The 22,046-nt window shown below is 44.5% G+C and overlaps 1 protein-coding gene across 1 annotated transcript in view; it reads left to right on the top strand.

Annotated features, from left to right (window-relative positions):
* Window positions 1-11,438, top strand: part of EXT1 (exostosin glycosyltransferase 1) — a 232,019-nt gene extending 220,581 nt beyond the window's left edge. The window contains exons 9-11 of the mRNA XM_088450193.1: window positions 6,235-6,395; window positions 7,503-7,674; window positions 10,955-11,438. Coding sequence (XP_088306319.1) covers window positions 6,235-6,395; window positions 7,503-7,674; window positions 10,955-11,140 — 519 coding nt within the window. The 3' untranslated portion in view covers window positions 11,141-11,438. The remainder of the gene's footprint in view (window positions 1-6,234; window positions 6,396-7,502; window positions 7,675-10,954) is intronic.
* Window positions 11,439-22,046: the final 10,608 nt, after the last annotated feature.

The raw sequence follows: 22,046 nt of genomic DNA, 5'->3' as shown, positions 1-22,046 counted from the left end.
AGAGTCACATTGACGGAACGCTGCTGACTTTCTGCTTGTTTATTTTCTGAGAAACGAAGATCGTGAAGGATGTAATCATGACAGGAAAGCGGGTGGGGGGCCGGGGGGCCGCACTTTCATGCTGTATTCTCTACACTTTCTCAGATAATGCTGCATTTCATTTGCCAGAAACATTTTTAAATAGACTGTACAACCTTTTTTTATTATTCCCCATTACCAGTGTTTTGTGACGTGTAGGCCTTTCCCAGCTCTCATTGCAGACAGCCATTCTTATAGGCCAAGCCAATATTCCGTAAACACAGTCTGTAGGTTCACGAGGTTCTAGTAACGCCATTCGTTTCTCGCGTTGAATTAATAGGCTGCAGCATAATTGAAGGGACCTTTCCTCTTATGTTCCCCAATTATGTCACTAGAATGTTACCAGTGGCAACAGCAGGGAGCAACATGCTTCACCGACGTGCAGAGCGAATACAATGGGTCCTTTGTCAGACACAGTTTTTATAAGTTTTCTTTTATGTACTTTTTGTTTAAAACGCTTCGCCTATTGAATAGTGTCACAAAACCCTGGGGCTTAGTCACTTACCCTTTCTGGTGGTGCTTATACCAAGGTAGGCCATTCTGTCCCAGTGCGCTATCAATCTATTCCCTCAGGTTCATGGGTACAGCCATGTTGTCTCTGATCAGGTGAGCACCAGTGTCCAGTCTCTACCTGTCTCCTGCATCACATGACATGAAAGGGTGGTTCCGGCGCTTCCTATGATCTGTTTGTACTTGTGTCTTCCTGGTATTTTGTCTCAAGAATATGTGAAAGAAAAACAATATATAGTGTAAAAATTTTTTTAACAATCTTATTTCTCGATGGATGTATACTCACCCTTCAGAAGCGAGTCATAGACGTTGGACCCAATATTCACCGTGGTCCTGCAGTGGTTGCGGAGTGCAACGCTGATCTTGTCAATGTAGTCATTCAATTACTCCAAATCGTCATATGCTTTAGATGGGTATATAGATCTGCGCCATGGAGGCTTGTCGCATTTGTTTCCCCTTTACAAGGTCCTACAGATTTACGTAGTATACTCACCTTGAATGGTATATGCGTGCTTTGGACATTACTTTATTATCCCGATGTCTGTCGGTATTGTGTTGATGATGAATTGTTATTTAAGTCAGGGCCAAAATATTATTTTCCATTTTAGACTTAATTGAAAAATAAAATAATTTTTATATAAATAACATATAATTACATGGGTCTAAAAGGTGTATTTAGTTCACCAGACCCCAAAAAAGAGCCATAGGAAGCAGACGTCTGCTCTGAGAAACGCGTTGTAGGGTATCTACAATTTCCCAGACCTGCAAGAGAACGATGACCAAGTTCACCTCATCAGTCTTCTCACCGCTGGGTGATGAGGCAAAATGCGACCCCAACTCCTGCAGAGTTGGGGTGGCTGCAGTGACCCATACTGGGAAGGCTGTGATGACGCGTTTCGCATCATGCAGCAATTGTCGGCCGGTATCCCGTCTCAATTATGTAACCCACAGTGCAGTCTGCAGGTATGATCGTAATTACTTGCTTTGCTATGTGGAGTACAGAGAGTGTTTTTCTCCTGTGATGTTTTTGAACATTACATAGAGACAAGTAAACTGCTCATCTCCGTTTCGTTAGCTCACATTATTACGACCTTTCGGCAGTTTTACTTGTCACTATTTCATAATTTTTTTTTATTTTTTATTTCTTCACTTTAGGTTTCCTTGATAATACTTCTGAACGGAAAATGTAAAAATGCGGCATAACCTATAATAGGTATTATTTTCATGTTCAGAGCACTTGGCAATCCTGCTTCTTAAATCTCTGCAATAATGGTTGTTACTTCAGCATTATGTCAGGAATCTTCTCACCTCCTGCTAGCGGCAGGCCATGTATTTTTTCTTTTTTGTTACCCACTAATTGGGCTCTGCATTTGCATGCAGCATTTTCTGCTAATGTCACCACAAGTTAGAGAGAGAGAGAGAGGGGGGGAAGGCGTGCTATCCGAGTTATCGGCTCATCACGTCATTCCCAGAAATGCCGTCTTCTCAAGCATTTATTTCAGGCGCTGGCTGGGCTTATCCCTCAGCCAACACACAATCAAACATTTCCCAGGGAGCTGAAGATGTCTGTATAGGTCTTGAATGTTAGCGGATAATTACACCAGAAGGAGAGGAGGAGGAGGAGAGACCGGAATCCTGTTCTGTTAATGACGGAAATAGCAGACAGAGGAATAATTCCTAATTCTGTGCAGTATAGAGCTGCTGTTTGCATTACGGTGGTTTTAATGAGGTATCCCTATTAGGCAGTATAGAATTCTAACAAGGTGAGACAAGAGAATTAAATTAACGCCGACACTTACTATATTATATAGATGCACTCCTTTGTTATGTGTCATGTAGGTGTTCTTTCCCCTTATTACCCACATCTGATATATATATATATATCTATCATACATGCGTCTTCTACAGGGATGCTAATAATATCTGTAATCTGTTCCGATGTCATCACTTCAGTGCTCATTAGGAAACCTGGCATATTATAAGGTATAATTTTGCCCCTACTGTATGAAATACTGTAGCAATACAAGGGTTGCAAGTAGATTATTATTTTTTGCATGCAGGCTAAATACCGGCTGCGGTTGCATGTAGCCCACCAATGGCGGGCAGCTTTATTTGTATGCTGCAATTCAGATCTGAGCGAGGACACGCCCCTCCCACGTCTAAATCTCTCCGCACATTTTACCACGGTGCAAAGTTTCCTGCTCTTATTTGCTCTACCCCAACTTCTCATCAGTCCCAGTCTGTGGAAAAGTGCAATAAAAACAAAAGACCCTTCAACATGGGGCGTTACACTCTGAAATATCATCGTTCCTGCATTGCTTTCCCATTTTTCTCATAAATGATGCACCAGTAAATAAGCCACTTTGAACTGGTTTGCGTTTTGTCCGTATACCATGGTAAAAGTGATTCCCGAGTGCGTTGTGCAGATGTGTCCACATACATCTATCCTCCAATGCGTGAGCGTCGTTTGACTCTGTAGCGCCGAGCATCTTTTCGCGCAACTTTTTTCCTTCAAATTTGTCGTATTCGCACAGCGATGCAAATTGGACGCATAAGCAGCTTCTGCTGATTAAAATGATATGCGGCATGCCCGTGTTCTGTATTCCACTGCGGGTGTATCTGCATGTGAAATGCTACGTTAGTGTCGCAGCTACTGTAACGTAGCATTTCGCATGCAGATGCACTGCAGTCGCACACAGAATATAGGCATGCCGCATGTCATTTTAATCAGCAGAAGCTGCTTATATGTCCTATTCATATCGCTGTGTGAATAAGACAGATTTGAAGGGATACAAGTACTAAAATACTCTTGCGCTACCACGCCACACAACGGCATGGCGCTACTAGAAGGGCTGTCTAACATGCGAGGAGGCTAGATGTATGCGGACACATCTGTACACCTGTGATTGGTGTCCGTTTTGCTAGTGCAGTGGAGCAAAATGGGCTTTATGGACCCAGCCAGGGTTGACCTCCAGGCCCCAGTTCTGCTTTTCCCCCCTCACAAAACCACTGCTCAGGGAACATTAATGTACAGCTTTGTACTTTGTAGGCATCTCCTGCTGTTGCCATAAGACGAGGAGAGATCAATCCTGTGACAAGTTTATTTTCCGGTTAGGTTTTCCCCTTTGTCTGCGTTAACCGTAGTGACATTAATGGGATGCTAATCCAAAATGCAAGTGCTGGGCCCATCAGAAGTCAGTGTCCCATGTTTTAAAGGATTTGTCTCAGTTTGTGCTCTTTATACTTGGCTTCACTCCTGTGCCAGACATTTGCATATCTTTCAGAGTTATCTTTCCAGAACAAGTCCCTTTTCTATCTGATAAAGTGGACCTGTCATCAGTACACTTTACGTAACTAGCCATTTTGTGGGCGAAACCATTCTCTAGGAAACAAAGTGCCTCGTACCTCAGTAACATCACTATCCCCTAGCGAAATTTAGGCAGCCTCATGCCTTAGCGACGTCACTAGTTCTTAGTGAAACTATAAACTGCCTCAGTGATGTCACTGGTGAAGTGATAGGCTGCCTCATGCCTCCTGTGATGTCATTAGTTTCTAGTGAAATTAATGGCTGCCTCATACCTCAGTGATGTGATTAATTCTTAGCGAAATGATAGTGTGCCTCATGCCTTAGTGATGTCACTAATTCTTAGCTATATGAGACACTGCCTCGAACCTCGATGACCTCACTGAATCCAAGTGAATTTATATACCCCCTCAGTCAGTAGCCTGCATACTCCTGATATGAAATATGATGTGAAATGAAAGACCACCTCATGCCTCAGCGATATTACTAGACTTTGGTGAAATGATAGCCTGCCATTTGTCTCAGTGATTTCACTAATTCCTAAGTGAAGGCATAGGCTGCCTCATGCCTCAGCGACATCACTAGTTCCTAATGAAATGATAGGCTACAGCCTGCCTCTGTGAAGCCTCTGGTAAAGTGGTTGGCTGCCTCATGCCTCAGTGCTGGGATTAATTCCTAGTGAAATGAAATGCCTCCTCAGGCCTCAGTGATGTCACAGATTTTTAGCGAAATGATAAGCAGCCTTATGCCTCAGTGACATCACTGATTCTTTGTGAATGACAGGCTGCCTCATGCCTCGGTGATGTGACTAATCCTAGTGGATTTTGATAACCTGCCTCAGTGACATATTTGGTGAAATGATGGGCTGCCGTATACCTCTGTGGTATCGCTAATATCTAGTGAAATGCTAGGGATGCCTCACTAGTTCCTAGGGAAATCCTATTCACAAGTGGCATTATTTTTTATTTTCTGTGGGGAGTTTATACATTTAAACAGTTTGGTGCTTGTGACGGTGTATACAGAGCCGTGTGTGATGTCTGGCTGCCTTCTGGAGTAATTCATCCTGTATTATATATAGAAGGCAGTAACTATTATTCCGGCGCCGTGTAGTCACTCAGTGTTTCCTATGTTCAGGGTAAGTCAGCGTGTTGGTGCGAGGTGTGTGCTTTGTGTGTGTATCTGATCAGTGCATGCGTGGCGGAACGCCTCAGTGACACCATTAACCTCAATTAGACAGAGGCTCACAGCGAAAATGAAGACACTCCAGCGGTTTATTTCCATGTAGTGCGCCGGTTACTGTCGCACCCACAATACAGCTCTAATCAGACTGTACACTCATCTCTGCTGCTTCACTGGCAGCCTGAAGGGCAGGTTTAGCAGATGTCAGTGAGTCTGCTCCAGATTCCCCGCTCTCCGCTGGGATGAGATGGAAAAGGGCAGGAGAGGAAGACAAAAAATAAAATGAGCAAGTTTGCCGAAAGTACTGAATCGCACACAGCTTTGCTGGCCTTCAGTAACTCTGGCCGTCCATGGAGGAGATTTCTCTGTGGGCAGCAGTAGCTAGAGTCGGCCATAATGCTGGGTGGCAGGGTTCTATGGGACCTATAGTTCTCCTGAGCTGGAGAGCCTCAATTCGCCAAAACGAAGCGCGCAGCACCATTGTCAGATCTCCTCCTCTGTGTGTAAGTTCTCTGGTAACGGCGCGCACACGTTAATATATTTAATTTCTGGTGTGTGTGTGAGAATTCCCGCTAAAGCCACAGTGTCCTTGACATGAGGAAGATGTAATTGACGCCAGCATAGTGATGTGGATGATTTGAAGTGAAGGGCTTCGGGGAGTTGACTGGATTATTTGCATTTTTGTTTTGTTTTGCCTTTTTAATATGGTTTACAAAAGCGTCAGGTAAATGACGCTGAGAATGGAGTTTATGCCTTGGGAAGGTCACTGTAAGGAATACTGTATTCATGTAAAAAAGGGGTGCGCTATATACACTGGAATGTAAGGCTATGGTGTGCTGAACTCCAAGATGGATGCCTTCAAATGTGCATAATTTCGGTTTAGAATAACAAGTACTTTGGCTAAAAAGCGACTATTCATGTTTTCTCCAATTGGTAATGGTCATTTAGCATTCTCATTTTAATTATTTTGTCCGTACACCTGTAGCTGTCCCGCTGCTGTTGAACTACAAATCCCAGCTTTCCCCGAGCATAGAATGCAGCTGAATAGCTAGCCGGCTGGCTTCCTCTGGTGTGAAGTCGCCCTGAGTGTCTCCCATTAGAACACACCATGGTTTAGGTGTAAAACTGGTTCACTAATGAGCTTTTACTCTCTCTGCTTACAGGTGGATTTTGCCTTCACCGTTTGGCAGAGCTTCCCGGAGAGGATCGTGGGCTACCCTGCGCGGAGTCACTTTTGGGACAGTACGAAGGAGCGGTGGGGCTACACGTCCAAGTGGACTAATGACTACTCCATGGTACTAACAGGAGCTGCTATCTACCACAAGTAAGGGTCTTTGTGTCCCCTCATGATCAGGCTTTCTTCATTGTTCTCCTGACGAATCCCACAACCGTTTATCATGGCTAAAACAAAAGACGACTCTTCAAGGGCGCTAATTTATCACTCACGTCACCACAATTGTCACCTGTCCATGACTGCAGCGTTATAGTAGATCAGGGGTTCCCAACCACGGTCCTCAAGGCACACTAACAGTCCAGGTTTTAGGGATAGCCATACTTGAGCACAGGTGACTTAATTAGTACCTCAGTTATTTTTATTTAACCATCTGTGCACAATCATGGCCATCACTAAAACCAGGACTGTTAGTGTGCCTTGAGGACCAAGGTTGGGAATCACTGTAGTAGATCATAGTCTTCCTGGGTTTTGAGAGCATGTTCTTGTGTTTAATTTTCTGTGGTTGTATCATATACTTATTAACAGTCCTTTATATAGGGCGCACGCAATATACAGCGATTTGCGGAGAATATTTACCTCCCTTGCCCCAGTAGAGCTTACAATCTATACTCCCTACTACACACACACAAACACTAGAGTTAATTTTTGTCCGAAGCCAATTAACTGACCAGTATTGTTTGTGGATTCGTCGACGAAAACGTGCATAAACACAGGGAGAACATGTAAACTCCACACATACAGGTCCCTGGTTTGAATCAAAAACCATGACCCAAGCGCTGTGAGGCAGCAAAGCTGACCTTTGAACCTCCGTGAGGCAAACACATTTTTTTAATAGAACAATAATTGGTTTATTAATAGATACCACAGGAAAATTCTACTACAACCTCTTAAAGTGCAGGGTTCTCCAACACGCAGTATCACCCGGGCAACTGAGCGATACTCCTCCTCCTGCGACTGATCTGGGCAGTACAGGTTAACGTACCTCTTCGCCAGGCCACAGCCAAAAAGCCTGTGAAGTAGCCAGCTTCAGTGTGCACAGGGGAACTGAAAGCCAAGATATACTGTATGCTGTCAGCCTACGAGTGTGTTGGGTGTACGTGCTTAAAATTTAGGTTAATAAAGTTCTCAACTGTTGTTTTGCCATAAACCAGTGCACAGCGATATATAACTAATCTCCTGTTTTTTTCATTTTTGCAGATACTATCACTACCTGTACACAAATTACTTACCTGCCAGTCTGAAAAGCATGGTGGACCAATTAGCCAATTGTGAGGACATTTTAATAAACTTTCTGGTGTCTGCTGTAACCAAGTTGCCGCCAATCAAAGTGACGCAGAAAAAGCAGTATAAAGAAACCATGATGGGACAGGTAGGTTGCTGCTTCTATAGTACAGAGGTCGGTGTGGGTAAGGAGACACCGTAAAACACCTATGTGCGAATGCACCATGAGCCACAGGGCTAAATTTTTGTTTTTGGAACGTAGTTCCACCGTATATATGATTTTCCTACCACACGTAACTGAGCGTTGGTCAAAAAAAATAAAGGACCATTCACAGCTGAGGTGATGGAGGATTTGGAAGCGGTAGAGAGGTAAGAGCAGCACAGCACACCGTATGGCCATGGTTTACCTCATGACCGCGCGTGGGTGGTGTTGCTCCGGCTCCTCCAGCCATGCACGCCGGTTGTAGATATGGAGGAAAGAAAGTGTGCCACTCTTTCCTCCATATTTGGTGTAACACATGCACAACTTTATATGGGAACAAGTTCTGACTAACTGAATCTAAACCACGACTAGTTTATTTTTAAAACCTGCTGCCAATGATACCAAACAAAAAGCCTTTTTTTTTTCCCCTTTACTTTTCACAAAACTTTATTTGAAGGGGAAATGTCATTTTACAGACGTGTCCTTTCGTACTGTTGCCTCAGTCGCACGAAATAACCTCTCTGCGGGCCAAGTCCCGGGTCTAAAAATGTGCGTCTCATTCACATAACTAAAACACAGAGGGGTCTATTTACTAAGCTGTGGATGGACATAAAGGTGCCAGCCAACCAGCTCCTAACGGTCATTTTTTTTTATAAACAGCCTGTGAAATGGCGGTTAAGGTATCAGCCAATCAGATCCTATCTCCATTCACTTTATCCACCCAAGGTTTAGTAAGTAGACCCTATAGAAGCAGGAGAACTGCAATGCTAGCATACACTGACCACTGGAGCGTGCAACATGTGTGCGACAGAGTCTGAATCTGTGTGTGTAGGGCTCGGATGCAAATGGCCGCAGCTTTCCTCATGCCAATCCATGTGCGGTTAAAGTGACAGCCCAGCGTCTCTAAAACACCGGTGAGCTGCTTTTTCGCTGTCTGAGATGCGATATAGACGCCAAGAAAAATACCGCCTCGGAGTGGCTCAGTCTCGCGCCTGGCGTCGCGTGCCAGATGTTGTACAGACACCCAATAAGTGAGAACACATCTGTAAACATGAAGCAATTTTTAAGTCTGCTGGTGTAGAGAGTTAGCTCACGTGGTGCCTTTCCTTTGGCAACTTCCTGACTCTCCTTACTAAGGAATCAGAGCCTCGATGGCATGTTGTGCTTGTGGGTGGCTAGACGGATATAGGCAGCTGTGAGACATTACGCTGATGACGTCACATTGGCTCGCCCGTAAGAGCAGCGACCCACCAGCACTTAATAACCCCCATTCTGTATCCCAAACAGGTCTCTGCGTGTGACCCGGCCTCCACTGTGTGCCGACACGGCTGAAAATGATTTTCTCAGTTGATTACCATCTTTTCAATGCACAAACCTAAAATGATAACACAGAGACTCCATTAATATTATTCACATTTGTTTACGATAGAAACTTATACAGTCCTCACGCTGCTGGCTGGTGTTTAATAATTCCCGTGCCGGGTGTAGACAGTGGGGGAGCCAGACATTTGGTGTCTCTCTCCGGAAATATCCTTGGGAGTCACTGGCGACCGGCGACATCACTGGCGATGCTAGCCGGGCCTGCGTCATGTAACCACATGTAGCAGATGGTCGCCCAAGTCTGCTGCGAAGACTGTTTAACACGCGACGCTTCCTTCGGGTGTTTTTTTTTTTTATTTTCCCTCCACTTACCGTTTAATTTGTTCTGACGCCAAACGTCGACCTCGCACAAGGGCAGCAAATTAAAACGGAATGCAATTTGTTCCAGAAAATGGATAGGACGTTTTAGAGTGAAACTTTCGTAAACAGGGTTCATTTAGCATTGATCAAATGTTCCTTTTTATGGACAACATAAAAAAAACATTCCACTATTGACTTTTCAGATTACAAGAAAACAAAAATAAGGTCATTTGTGTGCGGTGAATTAGCACAAAAAGTTTTTTTTTTTTTTTTTTCAAGCATGAGGATAGCTGTGGGGTTTTATAACTATATTTTACGGCTAAGGCTTCTGATTTAGGATCTGATTCAGAGATGTACCAAACCCAATGGTTTGCGTGCATTGGATTCCCTTGTGAGGCCATATTGATTGTAGAACCAGCCTTTAGGACGAGCGACCAGATTGCACCGTGTAAAATTCACCATAATGCACATGGAGAAATCTGTGATACTCTATTTTAAGTAGGCAGAACAGTGGCAAACGCAGGATTTCCAGAGGCTTAAATTTAGAGCGAGTGTGGCCTGTCAATCAAGAGGGCATAATTATTACTTAACCAGCTTTAATAAAGCATCATACAAAGTGTATTGTGTGCATTAATTCCAGCATATAGAGGACCAGTGATCACAGTAACCCATTAGATGCGGCAGTAGGGCCATCCTGCCTGAGCTGAACGTATTTATTTTAGATGTGGGCACCGTTCCAGACTATTGGAGCAAGTCTGGGAGCCTGGAGGAGCAGCAGAAGAACCTAGCACTGCCCTGGACATACTGTATATGTATATAATGGGCTCTATAGCAGTGCATCTCTAACAGTGCATGTTTTCCAGATCTTCTAGTTGGTGCACAGGTTATTTATTACTGACTGATACATGTTTAAAGATCCACAGGTGGTACAAATTATTTCAGTTGTGATACTGAGAAGAACATGCAGCACTAGTAACAATCTATTATATTACTATTTCTATTGTGGTCATGGTGTGGGCTGGGGAGGGGGATTTCCAGGCAGACGGAAATCCCCCTTGCGTTTGCCTATGCAGAAGGGAACCGTCTTTCGGAAAACAGCCAGGTGGGGTACACACATGACGTAAGGAGCAGCCAATAGGGATGTCACAAATTGGTTGGTCTTTAATCGCTGCCTATGGGCCACCTCCTGTCATATGAGGTAGATAGCACAATGCACCACTCACAGTCCAGGTGTGATCAATGGCGGTCACATGACTGCGTGGAAGACCATATGAACTTTTATACATCGTAAAAATTCAGCCTTGACCAATCTTTACTTATAATGCTCCTCTCAGTTCATTTGCCACTTTTGTAACAAATGTGTTCCATGGTGGACTCGCGTTATATTAAATAATTTTTTTATTACATTAAATCTAATACTCCGTGTTTGTTATTGCACATGCATAGGTTACTAACTGGTAGTAGTAATAATAATACTTATAACGTGACTAAATCAGAAAAAAAAATGTTTTTGTAATTTTATTTTTTTTTCCCTCCTTTTCATCAGACCTCCCGAGCTTCTCGATGGGCAGACCCCGACCACTTTGCCCAGAGACAGACTTGTATGAATACCTTTGCCAGCTGGTTTGGCTATATGCCGCTTATTCACTCACAGATGAGGCTTGATCCAGTTCTCTTTAAGGATCAGGTGTCAATCCTTAGAAAGAAATATCGGGACATTGAACGACTTTGAGACCTAACTGCCACGGCAGTCAGCCTTTCTGCCCAGTGCAAATACATTGCCATAAGGACAACTACTGTATGAATGGTTGTATATGCAGCTCCCGCACAGGATACACAAAGCCTTCGGATCAAAACTACAATAAACCATTGCACTGGACTGCTTACAGAACCACCCAGCTTTGTCGTCTCAAAACTAGGCTGTGTACAGTTTAATTATGGAACTTTAAATAATTATTTTTGAAATGATTGCTATGCAGGTTTAAACTTTTTTAATGAACAAAAACTATTAAAATCAGATCTTTCTTTAAGCCGTGTTTGTCTTCAATTCACCATTGATGCTAATATTGTGGGAAATAATATAAATATATTTATGTGTGTGTATATATAGTGGCAAAATCAGGGTAGGGTGGAATCTCCTGGGGTAAACTGTTGCACTTGTCATGCAGCAGCCAAGTAGTAGTACACCAGTTCAGGGCCTTTGTACAAGTGCCTGCAGCTAGTTTTATTAGTAGCACAAAAGATAAACAAAATCTAAAAGTATATCCTGACCTTTCTGTCTCTAAACAAAATGACTTCCTCTCTGAGTGGAAGGACCTAATGTCCTCTCACAAAACAGAAGTCTTTAGTACAGCACTTGTTCTCATTGTCTCTATTAACAGGCCTCTGACCTGTTCCCCAGGCGGTGAGAGACTGACACATCCTTTATCAGGTTCTCAAAAGGTGTCTGGCCATCAAGGCTGTTAATCCGCTTCTGTTCTACCAGACAGAAGCCAAAAACTTGGGGCACATATATCTCCCATTGACCGCTGGCTCTTTCAAGATGGTTTAAGTTGTGTCAATAATAATAAGTTTTTGCTCACTTTTTGTAACACAGTGCCTCCATCTGAGTCCAGCTATTGAGCATCAGTGATGAGTAGTATCCATGTGTGGTAGGCCAGTGCTCAGGAGTTCGAGTAAAGCTGAGTACACTGTTATTCAACCCTCTGGGGATCCAACTTCAAACCAGACTATAGACAATCCTACTGGAGACCTGGTCACAGATTCCACATCCATTGTATGCGTACACACCTGTTCATTATCACTGCTGATCTCCAGTCTGCATCTGCTGAAAGCACTGTCAATGTACACACTTTTCCAATCTTTGACAGACCGACTGCCACTCACAGTGATGAATTGAGAGAAGAGTTGGACAAAACAGGCTAAGGAGCGTACACACTTCTAAATTGGTCGGTGATTGGCAATCGGGTCTCTTGATTTTCCAGTAGGTTTAAAAATCTTGACAAGACGACCAGAATTGGATGAAACCAGAGGTTGTGTGAGCATACACACACTATCAATGTCTGTCCAGCTGGTTGGTCAGAGGTTGGATTGAATGAGAATTGAACACCTTTGTACCCAGCTTTACAGTGAGACAGTAGTAGTGTTAGGACGGAAAACACAAGGGTAAAGGGTATCATGAGGGAAGGTTTGGACACACGGGGTGGCACTTAGTGGGGAGTAGAGATTGTAGCAGAGGATTTAGGATGGTGAATAGGTTCATTGAAGTGGTGACTTTGAGGGCCTGTTTGAAGCCTTGTAGACTTGTCTAATAGGAAGTAGGAGTGTGTCCCCAGGTCAGAAGCAGCACGTGGAAAATCCTGAAGGCTGGAAAGTAAAAAGATAGCCAGCGTGGTAGTGAGGCAGCGGTCATGAGCGGAAAAGAGGAGAGTGAAGGTAGAAAAGAGCTTGCAGATGTAGGGGTCAGAGGAGTGGCTGAGGGCTTTGCAGGTCAGGGTGCAGAATTTTAATTCGATTCCGTAGGAGACCTGGAGCCAGTGCAGCGATTAGAGGAAAATTAGGTAGACAATGGTGTGCAGGATAGATTGGGACCTGGGAAGACCAGAAAGAAGCAAATTGAAGTGACAGAGGTGAGAAATGATGAGGTGAGAGTGAATGAGTGTTAGATGCTTCCAAGGTGAGACGGGGTCGGATCCTGTAGATTTTGCAGGTTGATTTGAAAGGAACAGAAGTGTAACTTGATACATTTAGTGAAGTAGAGGGAGGAGTCGACGATGACTCCCAGGCATCTGACTTGAGAGGCAGAGGAGAGTGCATCTCCTTCAACTGATAGGATGAGGAGGGGAGGGTGATGCTTCTCAGGATGGGAGGGGCGTGAATTATTTCAGTTTTAGACATGACGAGTTTCAGAAAGCGCTGTTACATCGAGGATGAGATGTCTGAAAGACAATTGGAAACGTGAGACAGGAGGAAGGGGAGTGGTCAAGGGAGGAGAAAGAAATGTGGTTGTCGTCAGCATACAGGTGGAATTGGGGACTTTTTTTTTATAGGAAGTGGATAAGTGAGGTATATGCCATGGTTGGGGTGGGAACCGACCAGGATTAATAGTGACAGCCAGGGCAAGAGTTAAGAGCAGAGGTAATTGTGTGATTGAATTAGGATGCAGACTCATCAGTGCAAGAAAGGGCGGTGATGGGCAAAAAAAAAGTCCAGAGAAGAAGTGAATGTGGTGAGGGTCAATGACGTCAAGGTTACGCTTGGTGACAGTAGCTTTAGGGTAGGTGAAGGGTGAGGATGTTAAAGGAGAGGAGATGGTGGTCGGACAGAAGGAAAGAGGAGTTGTTGATGCTACAGACAGTACAGAGTGACACCACTTTGGGTGGAAGAGGAGGTCTATTGACCAATGGAAGAAGAAATGAGTTTGTAGGCAGCAAGGCCATAAGAATTGTCAATTCAGTAGGAATGTTAAAGTTCCCTCAAGATGAGTGAGGGGAAGGTTGTAGGAGTGAAACTGAAGCAGTGGAAATATCAAGGAATTCAAATACTAGGCCAGATGGGCAGTAGATGACAGACATGCGCTGTGCTGTCTGGCAGAGTCGGATACAGAAGACCTCGAAGGAAGCTAGGGGGAGGGTTCATGCAAATAGCCCTGAAGGTGCAGTGGGGGGAACCAGGATTCCCACACTGCCCCCTTTTTGACATCCAGGTCTAGGGTTGTGGGGTGGATAGACCCCCAATAGAGAGTAGCGGGAGAGGTTGTACAATGGAGGATTCAGTGATGCCAATGAGTTTGAGGGAATTGGAGATCACGGGCACAGGAAAGTGGAAGGGAGGCCAGAGGAGAGATCAGGATGAGATTGCTGGTTTGCAGGGGTGGCGAATTTTGAGTGAGTGTGAAATCGGGAGGGGGGAGAATATGGGCAGAGAAAATATAGTGGAGGGAAGTCATCAGGGCACTGGAGTGCAAGTAGTGTGGAGAAGCAGACACTGTGGAAGAGAGGCAGAGATGAGGCTGGATAGAGATGGGGAAGGGAACAGATAGAGCAGTAGAGTGGTGAGTGGGACAATGGGTAGTTGGGATAAGGCAGAAGCAACAGTTTCGAGGAGTGAGCGTGACTGGCAGAAGAGAGGGTGCTGGTAGGCAAAAAAAGGGGCAGATAAATAAGGGACAGACAGTGGGAGAGGGAGGACAAGAGGAAGGGACAGGGAAGGGGGATAAATGGGGTAGGTAAGGGACAATGTGTGTGATTGCGTGGGGCATACTGTATCTCAAGCATGTAGTAAGGGAATAAACACAACAAAAGCGATCTGATTAAATTCTCACATACAGAGATATGACATCTAATGTGTCTGCAGGAGAGAACTCAGGCTCACTGACCGCAGATCACTAGACCGTGATTCACTATGGATCGCTATTGCGCTCGCTGCTGCGAATACGCACGCAGGGCTTCTACGAAAATATGCTAATGACATCAATCACACAGCTATTATAGAGACGCCCAAAGCCAGCATAGAGATGCCCACTGCCGCTTTCTTACATCCATAATCACTTTCAATCCTGCGTATACATCGAGTAACATAGGTCCCTCATGCATATTTACAGCAGCCCTGACCTTACTCGGTACTTACTAACCTCGTCGCATGCAGTGAGTACACAAGCTGCGTATACCATCGCAGTGGCTAATTTACAGTCAGGTGCATAAATTTGGGAATATTGAAAGAATTTTCATATTTTGGCCTCTATTCACCACCACAATGGCTTTGAAATGAAACAAACAAGATGTGCTTTAACTGCAGACTTTCAGATTTAATTTGAGGGTAATTACATCCAAATCAGGTGAACGGTGTAGGAATTACAACAGTTTATGAATTATGTGCCTCCCACTTTTTAAGGGGCCAAAAGTAATGGGACAAACTAAACAATCCTAAATCTAACTTTCACTTTTTAATACTTTGTTGCAAATCCTTTGCAGGCAATTACAGCCTGAAGTCTGGAACGCATAGACATCACCAGACGCTGGGTTTCATCACTGGTGATGCTCTGCCAGGCCTCTACTGCAAATGTCTTCAGTTCCTGCTTGTTCTTGGGGCATTTTCCCTTCAGTTTTGTCTTCATGAAGTGAAATGCATGCTCAATCGGATTCAGGTCAGGGGATTGACTTGGCCATTGCATAACATTCCACTTTTTAGCCTTAAAAAACTCTTTGTTTGCTTTTGCAGTATGCTTCGGGTCATTGTCCATCTGCACTATGAAGCGCCGTCCAATGAGTTCTGAAGCATTTGACTGAATATGAGCATATAATATTGCCCGAAACACTTCAGAATTCATTCAGTCACATCATCAATAAATACAAGGGAATCAGTTCCATTGGCAGCCATACATGCCCACGCCATGACACTACCACCACCATGCTTCACTGATGAGGTGGTATGTTTTGTATCATGAGCAGTTCCTTTCCTTCTCCATACTCTTCTCTTCCCATCACTGTGGTACAAGTTGATCTTTGTCTCATCTGTCCATAGGATGTTGCTCCAGAACTGTAATGGCTTTTTTAGATGTTTGGCAAACTCTAATCTGGTCTTCCTGTTTTTGAGGCTCACCAATGGTTTACATCTTGTGGTGAACCCTCTATATTCACTCTTGTGAAGTCTTCTCTTGGTTGTTGACTTTGACACACATACACCTACCTCCTGGAGAGTGTTCTTGATTTGGCCAACTGTTGTGAAGGAGTTTTTCTTCACCAGGGAAATAATTCTTCTGTCATCCACCACAGTTGTTTTCCGTGGTCTTCCGGGTCTTTGGTGTTGCTGAGCTCTCCGGTGCATTCTTTCTTATTAAGAATGTTCCAAACAGGTGATTTGGCCACTCCTAATGTTTTTGCTATCTCTTTGATGGGTTTGTTTTGATTTTTCAGCCTAATGATGGCTTGCTTAACTGATAGTGACAGCTCTTTGGATCTCATATTGAGAGTTGACCGTAACTGATTCCAAATGCAAATGTCACATCTAGAATCAACCCCAGACCTTTTACCTGCTTAATGGATAATGAAATAATGAGGGAATAGCCCACACCTGTCCATGAAATAGCTTTTTGAGTTGATAGTCCCATTACTTTTGGCCCCTTAAAAAGTGGGAGGCACATATAGAAACCGTTGTAATTCCTACACCGTTCACCCGATTTGGCTGTAAGTACCCTCAAATTAAATCTGAAAGTCTGCAGTTAAAGCACATCTTGTCTTTCATTTCAAAGCCATTGTGGTGGCGAATAGAAGCCAATATATGAAAATTCTGTCAATGCCCCAATATCTATGCACCTGACTGTATGCACGCCCATGAAACTCCCAGTTATGCCTGCCTTTCTCCGACCACTCCCCGGTCACCACCCCCAAACGCTGACGCCCTGTCCCCTCCATCTACGATTGCTTTGTGTCTGCGTGCACTATCGCTATAGCGATCCATGCTGAAGCAGGGCCAATGTGGTTTAATATTCCTGCTGCAGTAACACAGATCCATGTTAGTCAAATTAGAAATTTGAATCTGATAGGGAGGAAACTGATGGTGGATTGTAGGGGAATCTGTATGATTTACCGGATGACGCATGGTCGGCGGTTCGAATCCCGACAGCGGCAGCAGTGAAAATCCCGATCGTCCTAAGGTAAGTATTTGCTAACCTATTCTACCTCCTAACCCTCCTTTAGGGGTGCCTAACCCTAACCTTCCCCCCCAGTGCCTAAACCTAACCCCCCTCTTCCCCGCTGCCTAAACCCGTCCCCCTGGGGGGTGCCTAACCCTAAGTCCTCCCGGGAATCCTAAACCTTACCCCCCCCGCGCGGCTATCGGTGCCCGGCGTCCCTTTGATCGGGATGCCAGGCGTCGGTCTCCCGGCGTATGTCTAATGACAGGCATCGGGATGTCGACGCCTGTCTTTAGACCATTGCCGGGATTAAACAGTCGGGAAGCCGGCGGTCGGGATTACGTCCGTCGGCTTCCCGACTGCCACCCATTGTAGGAGCAGGAGGAGATACAAATCTGCAATACGTATTAAAGGCAACATAATTATGTACCAGGTATGTTGGTAAAATGTGAAAGTAAGAAACAGGTACTGTGTATATATAAGGGCAGGCCATAAGTATATGTTGTCAGGACATACAGACCTAGAGCAGTTCATATGTACAAAGAAACAGGGATGGTATTGGGTATGGCTGGATATAAACGATTCATCCTTGTATCCACAGAAGATGGGCACTGGTGACATATCCGTATACTGTTATATAATCAATACGTAACGAGTAGTGTGTGTTCATCTTTCTATCAATGTGCTGCAGAACTGTGGCCCTTTATGTTCTACATGTAGGACAATTTGGGGGAGATGTATAAAACCTAAACACTGGAGAAGTCCTTAGCAACCAATCCGATTCTACCAATCATTTTATAGAATGCACTTGATAAATGGTAGCTAGCAGCTGATTGGTCGAGAGGTCAGTTTTCTAGAGAATACACTAGCAGAAAATGTTATATATAGAATGTATAACAAGACTTGTCTCCTGTTTATAAGAGCGTCGGGCATTTTCTTGTAGAGCACGTCATCTGTACAGATGTGTCCACGTACATTACCTTTAGCCTCCTTGCGCGTTAAACAGTCCGTTTAGTTGCGCCATACCGTGGCGTGACTCGGTAGCTCCGAGCGTCTCTCCTTGCAACTTTTTCTCTTCAAATGCGTCTTATTTGCACAGCGTTGCGAATAGAACGCACAAGCAACTTCTGTCACAGCCGCTAACGTAGCATTTCGCATACAGAGGCACCTGCAGTCGCACACAAAATTTAGACATGCCACATATCATTTTAATCAGCAGAAGCTGCTTGTGTGTTCTATTCGCACCGCAGTGCTAATAAGACGCATTTGAAGGGAAAAGGTCACACAAAAAGATGGTCGGTTCTACCGTGTCACGCGGTGCTCACGTGTTGTGTAGCGCGACTTGTAGTGCACGGAGGATAGATGTATGTGGACACATCTGTATGTTCCAGTACACCAGTCTTCAGGGAAGAGTGCATATTTTCCATACTGTGCTTGAGCACAGGTGTTTTCATTACTGTCTGACACATTTTAAAAGATCCACAAGTCAGGTGCTAATTGTCTCACTTGTTTTTCTGTGAGGAGACTTGAAAATCATTCACTGTTCGGTTTCCCAGAGGACTGGAGGTGAGAAACACTGGTATTTTCTATATGTAGAACTGTTTATGGGAGTTGTAGCCATTTTCTTGTAGCCCGGGAGGCAGAGCAAGGATCCTGGACATAAGGCTACCTTCTCAGGCATCCGGGAGGTCCTCCTATATACTGGGTGAGTAGGCAATTTGCAGTGGCAGAATCGTACAGTAATATAAATGTAAGAATGCATACAACAAACATATTACTTGTTCTCAACAGCGAAAAACCATCAACACACAGGAGCAGTGAGGACCTGTAGTTTATTTATTTTTATACTGTCAAATTTCTGTTTCTGATTTTAATTATTACGCTGACATAATTGCAGCAAATATGTGAACTAATTTTACTTTCTCTGCCTATAAAGTGACCTTTTAATCTTGGGTTTTATTCTTGCATATGTTATTTTTATTTTCTGGGAGCCAGCATGTGCTCATTCACATTCCAGGCGCATAGTATCTAGTATCCGGAATGTTTTATGACATGCAATAATTCAAAGGCGGGAGAAGTAGGTTTGAGATGTGATGTGGGGCCCAGTCTATCTTTATTCTGTCATGCTCGCTGTACAACAAGGGGATTTGCGCAGAGAAGTGTCACTTTTCACAAGGAGGGATGGATGCGTGGCAACATGTACTGTAATTACAATTAATTTTGTGTAGTTACTGCTCACACACCCCCCCACCCCCCTATACAGAATATAAGTGTATTTTACTGTTAATGATGCCCCAATAGATAAAAGGTTCAATTAACCTGTGGCTTGTTAGTCAAGGCATGCTGGGACTTGTAGTTTCACACTAGTTAGCAGCAGGCTAGTGATAACCTGTGAACTATAGGGCAGAGCTTTTGGGTACTGGATTTAAAATGGCAATAGTTATATGAGCGAAATTCATCTTGTTTGGCGTGTTACTATTGCCCATTTAAAGTCCCGCCCCAAAGTGCCAAGAATCGTCAGATTTGAAAGACTGTTCTTTAGTAAATCTACCCCTAAGTATTTTTTTATATTTGCTATGTCCTTGTTCAATATTCCGGACTTACATAGTCACATTTGTTTTAACGGCAATGGAACTCTTAAGCAGAAATGTACTAATCTACATTGTTCAGTGTTATGCAGAATTTCCAGTGCAACTCGTAATACTTGCGTTGTTTTTGTATGTTTTTTTTTTATTATCTGTAAAATCTAAAGCGCTTTTTGAATCCTATATACTATACTCTAGGACTGCATCCTAATTGGAACCAATGCAGGTCACCGATAACATCACTCCAGCCCTCCCAAGTTTTAAGACTTCTTAAACAGGACATGGCCACGGCCCTCCAAAAATAGTTAGTAGGGATGACCACACAGAGCCCCGCAATGGTTTTCTCCCCTGCATTGGGACACTGAGCCTAGCTCGATCCCATAATGGGACCTGCGAAGCCCCACTGACATCTTTCATTGGCCCCCTGCCAGTGAGTAATAGAGCAGGAATGACCATCGGGGGGGGGGCGGTTGAAACAGACTATGGTTCCCATCTGGGGGGGGGGGGCGGGTGAAACTATTTATGGTTCCCCCTTGATAGCTTCATACCATCGAGGTTAACCACCAATGATACCACTGCTGGTTAATCCACCGTTGTCCATCCCTAATGGGTAGTGTGTGTATGTATGTATATATATTAGGGGTGTGCACCGGCCACTTTTCGTGTTTTGGATCTGGATCTTTCTTCGTGTTTTGGATCTGGATTGGTTTTGCCAAAACCACCCTTCCGTGTTTTGGGTTCTGGGTTTTGTGTTTTGGATCTGTATTTTTTTTTTAAAAAGCATAAAAACAGCTAAAATCACAGAATTTGTTGGTTTCTCTGCTCCTATGCTATTATTAACCTCAATAACCTTAATTTCCACTCATTTCCAGTCTATTCTGAACACCTCACACCTCACAATAGTGTTTTCATGTCCAAAAGGTTGCACCGAGGTAGCTGGATGACTATGCTAAGCGACACGAGTGGGCGGCACAAACACGTGACCCATCTAGGAGTGACACTGCAGTGGCAGACAGGATGGCAGTTAGAAAAACTAGGCCCCAAACTGTACATAATGCAAAGAAAAAAAAGAAGTGCAAGATGGAATTGTCCTTGGGCCCTCCCACCCACCCTTATGTTGTATAAACAGGACATGCACACTTTAACAAATCAATCATTTCAGCGCCAGGGTCTGCCACACAACTGTGGCTGAAATGATTGGTTTGTTTGGGCCCCCACAAAACAAGCTGGCAATTAATGTGTCCCTGCACAAACTGGCTCTATGGAGGCAAGATGTCATCCTCATCCACCGATTCCTCACCCTCTTCAGTGTGTACATCCTCATCCTCACAAAGTATTAACTCGTCCCCACTTGAATCCACCACCACAGGTCCCTCTGTACCTTCTGGAGGCTGGTCTCCCTGGAAGAGCTGATAATTCATTTTGATGAACATCATCTTCTCCACATTCTGTGGAAGCAACCTCCTACGCCTTTCGCTGACAAGGTTCCCGGCTGCACTAAACACTCTTTCGGAGTACACACTGGAGGGGGGGCAACTCAGGTAAAATAGAGCCAGCTTGTACAGGGGCCTCCAAATTGCCTCTTTTTCCTGCCAGTACAGGTATGGACTGTCTGACATGCCTACTTGGATGCTGTCACCGATGTAATCCTCCACCATTCTGTCAATGGTGACAGTATCATATGCAGTGACAGTAGACATGTCAGAAATTGTTGCCAGGTCCTTCAGTCCGGACCAGATGTCCAAACTTGGTCCTGCCTGCCCTGCATCACCGCCAGCGGGTTGCTTAGAATACCTAAGTTTTTTCCTGGCAGCCCCAGTTGCGGGAGAAAATGAAGAAGGAGCCGTTGACGTGTCACGTTCCGCTTCAGCTGACAGTGTGTTCACCAGCAGGTCTTTGCACCTCTGCAGGCTTGTGTCGGCCGGAAAGAGAGACACCACATAGGCTTTAAACCTAGGATCAAGCACGGTGGCCAAAATGTAGTGGTCTGATTTCAACAGATTGACCACCCTGGAATCCTGGCAAAGCGAATGAAGGGCTTCATCCACAAGTCCCACATGCCGAGCGGAATCGCTCCGTCTTAGCTCCTCCTTCACTTTCTCCAGCTGCTTCTGCAAAAGCCTGATGAGGGGAATGACCTGACTCAAGCTGGCTGTGTCTGAACTGACTTCACGTGTGGCAAGTTCGAAGGGCTGGAGAACCTTGCACAACACGGAAATCATTCTCCACTGCGCTTGAGTCAGGTGCATACCCCCTCCTTTGCCTATGTCATAGGTGGATGTATAGGCTTGTATGGCCTTTTGCTGCTCCTCCATCCTCTGAAGCATATAGAGGGTTGAGTTCCACCGCGTCACAACCTCTTGCTTCAGGTGATGGCGGGGCAGGTTCAAGAGTGTTTGCTGGCGCTCCAGTCTTCGGCA

Source organism: Taudactylus pleione, unplaced genomic scaffold (genome assembly GCF_031769625.1).
Source record: "Taudactylus pleione unplaced genomic scaffold, aTauple2 ptg000510l, whole genome shotgun sequence".
Lineage (NCBI taxonomy): Eukaryota > Metazoa > Chordata > Amphibia > Anura > Myobatrachidae > Taudactylus > Taudactylus pleione.
The sequence above is the reverse complement of the archived record's forward strand: the minus strand, read 5'-3'. Positions and strand labels throughout refer to the sequence as shown.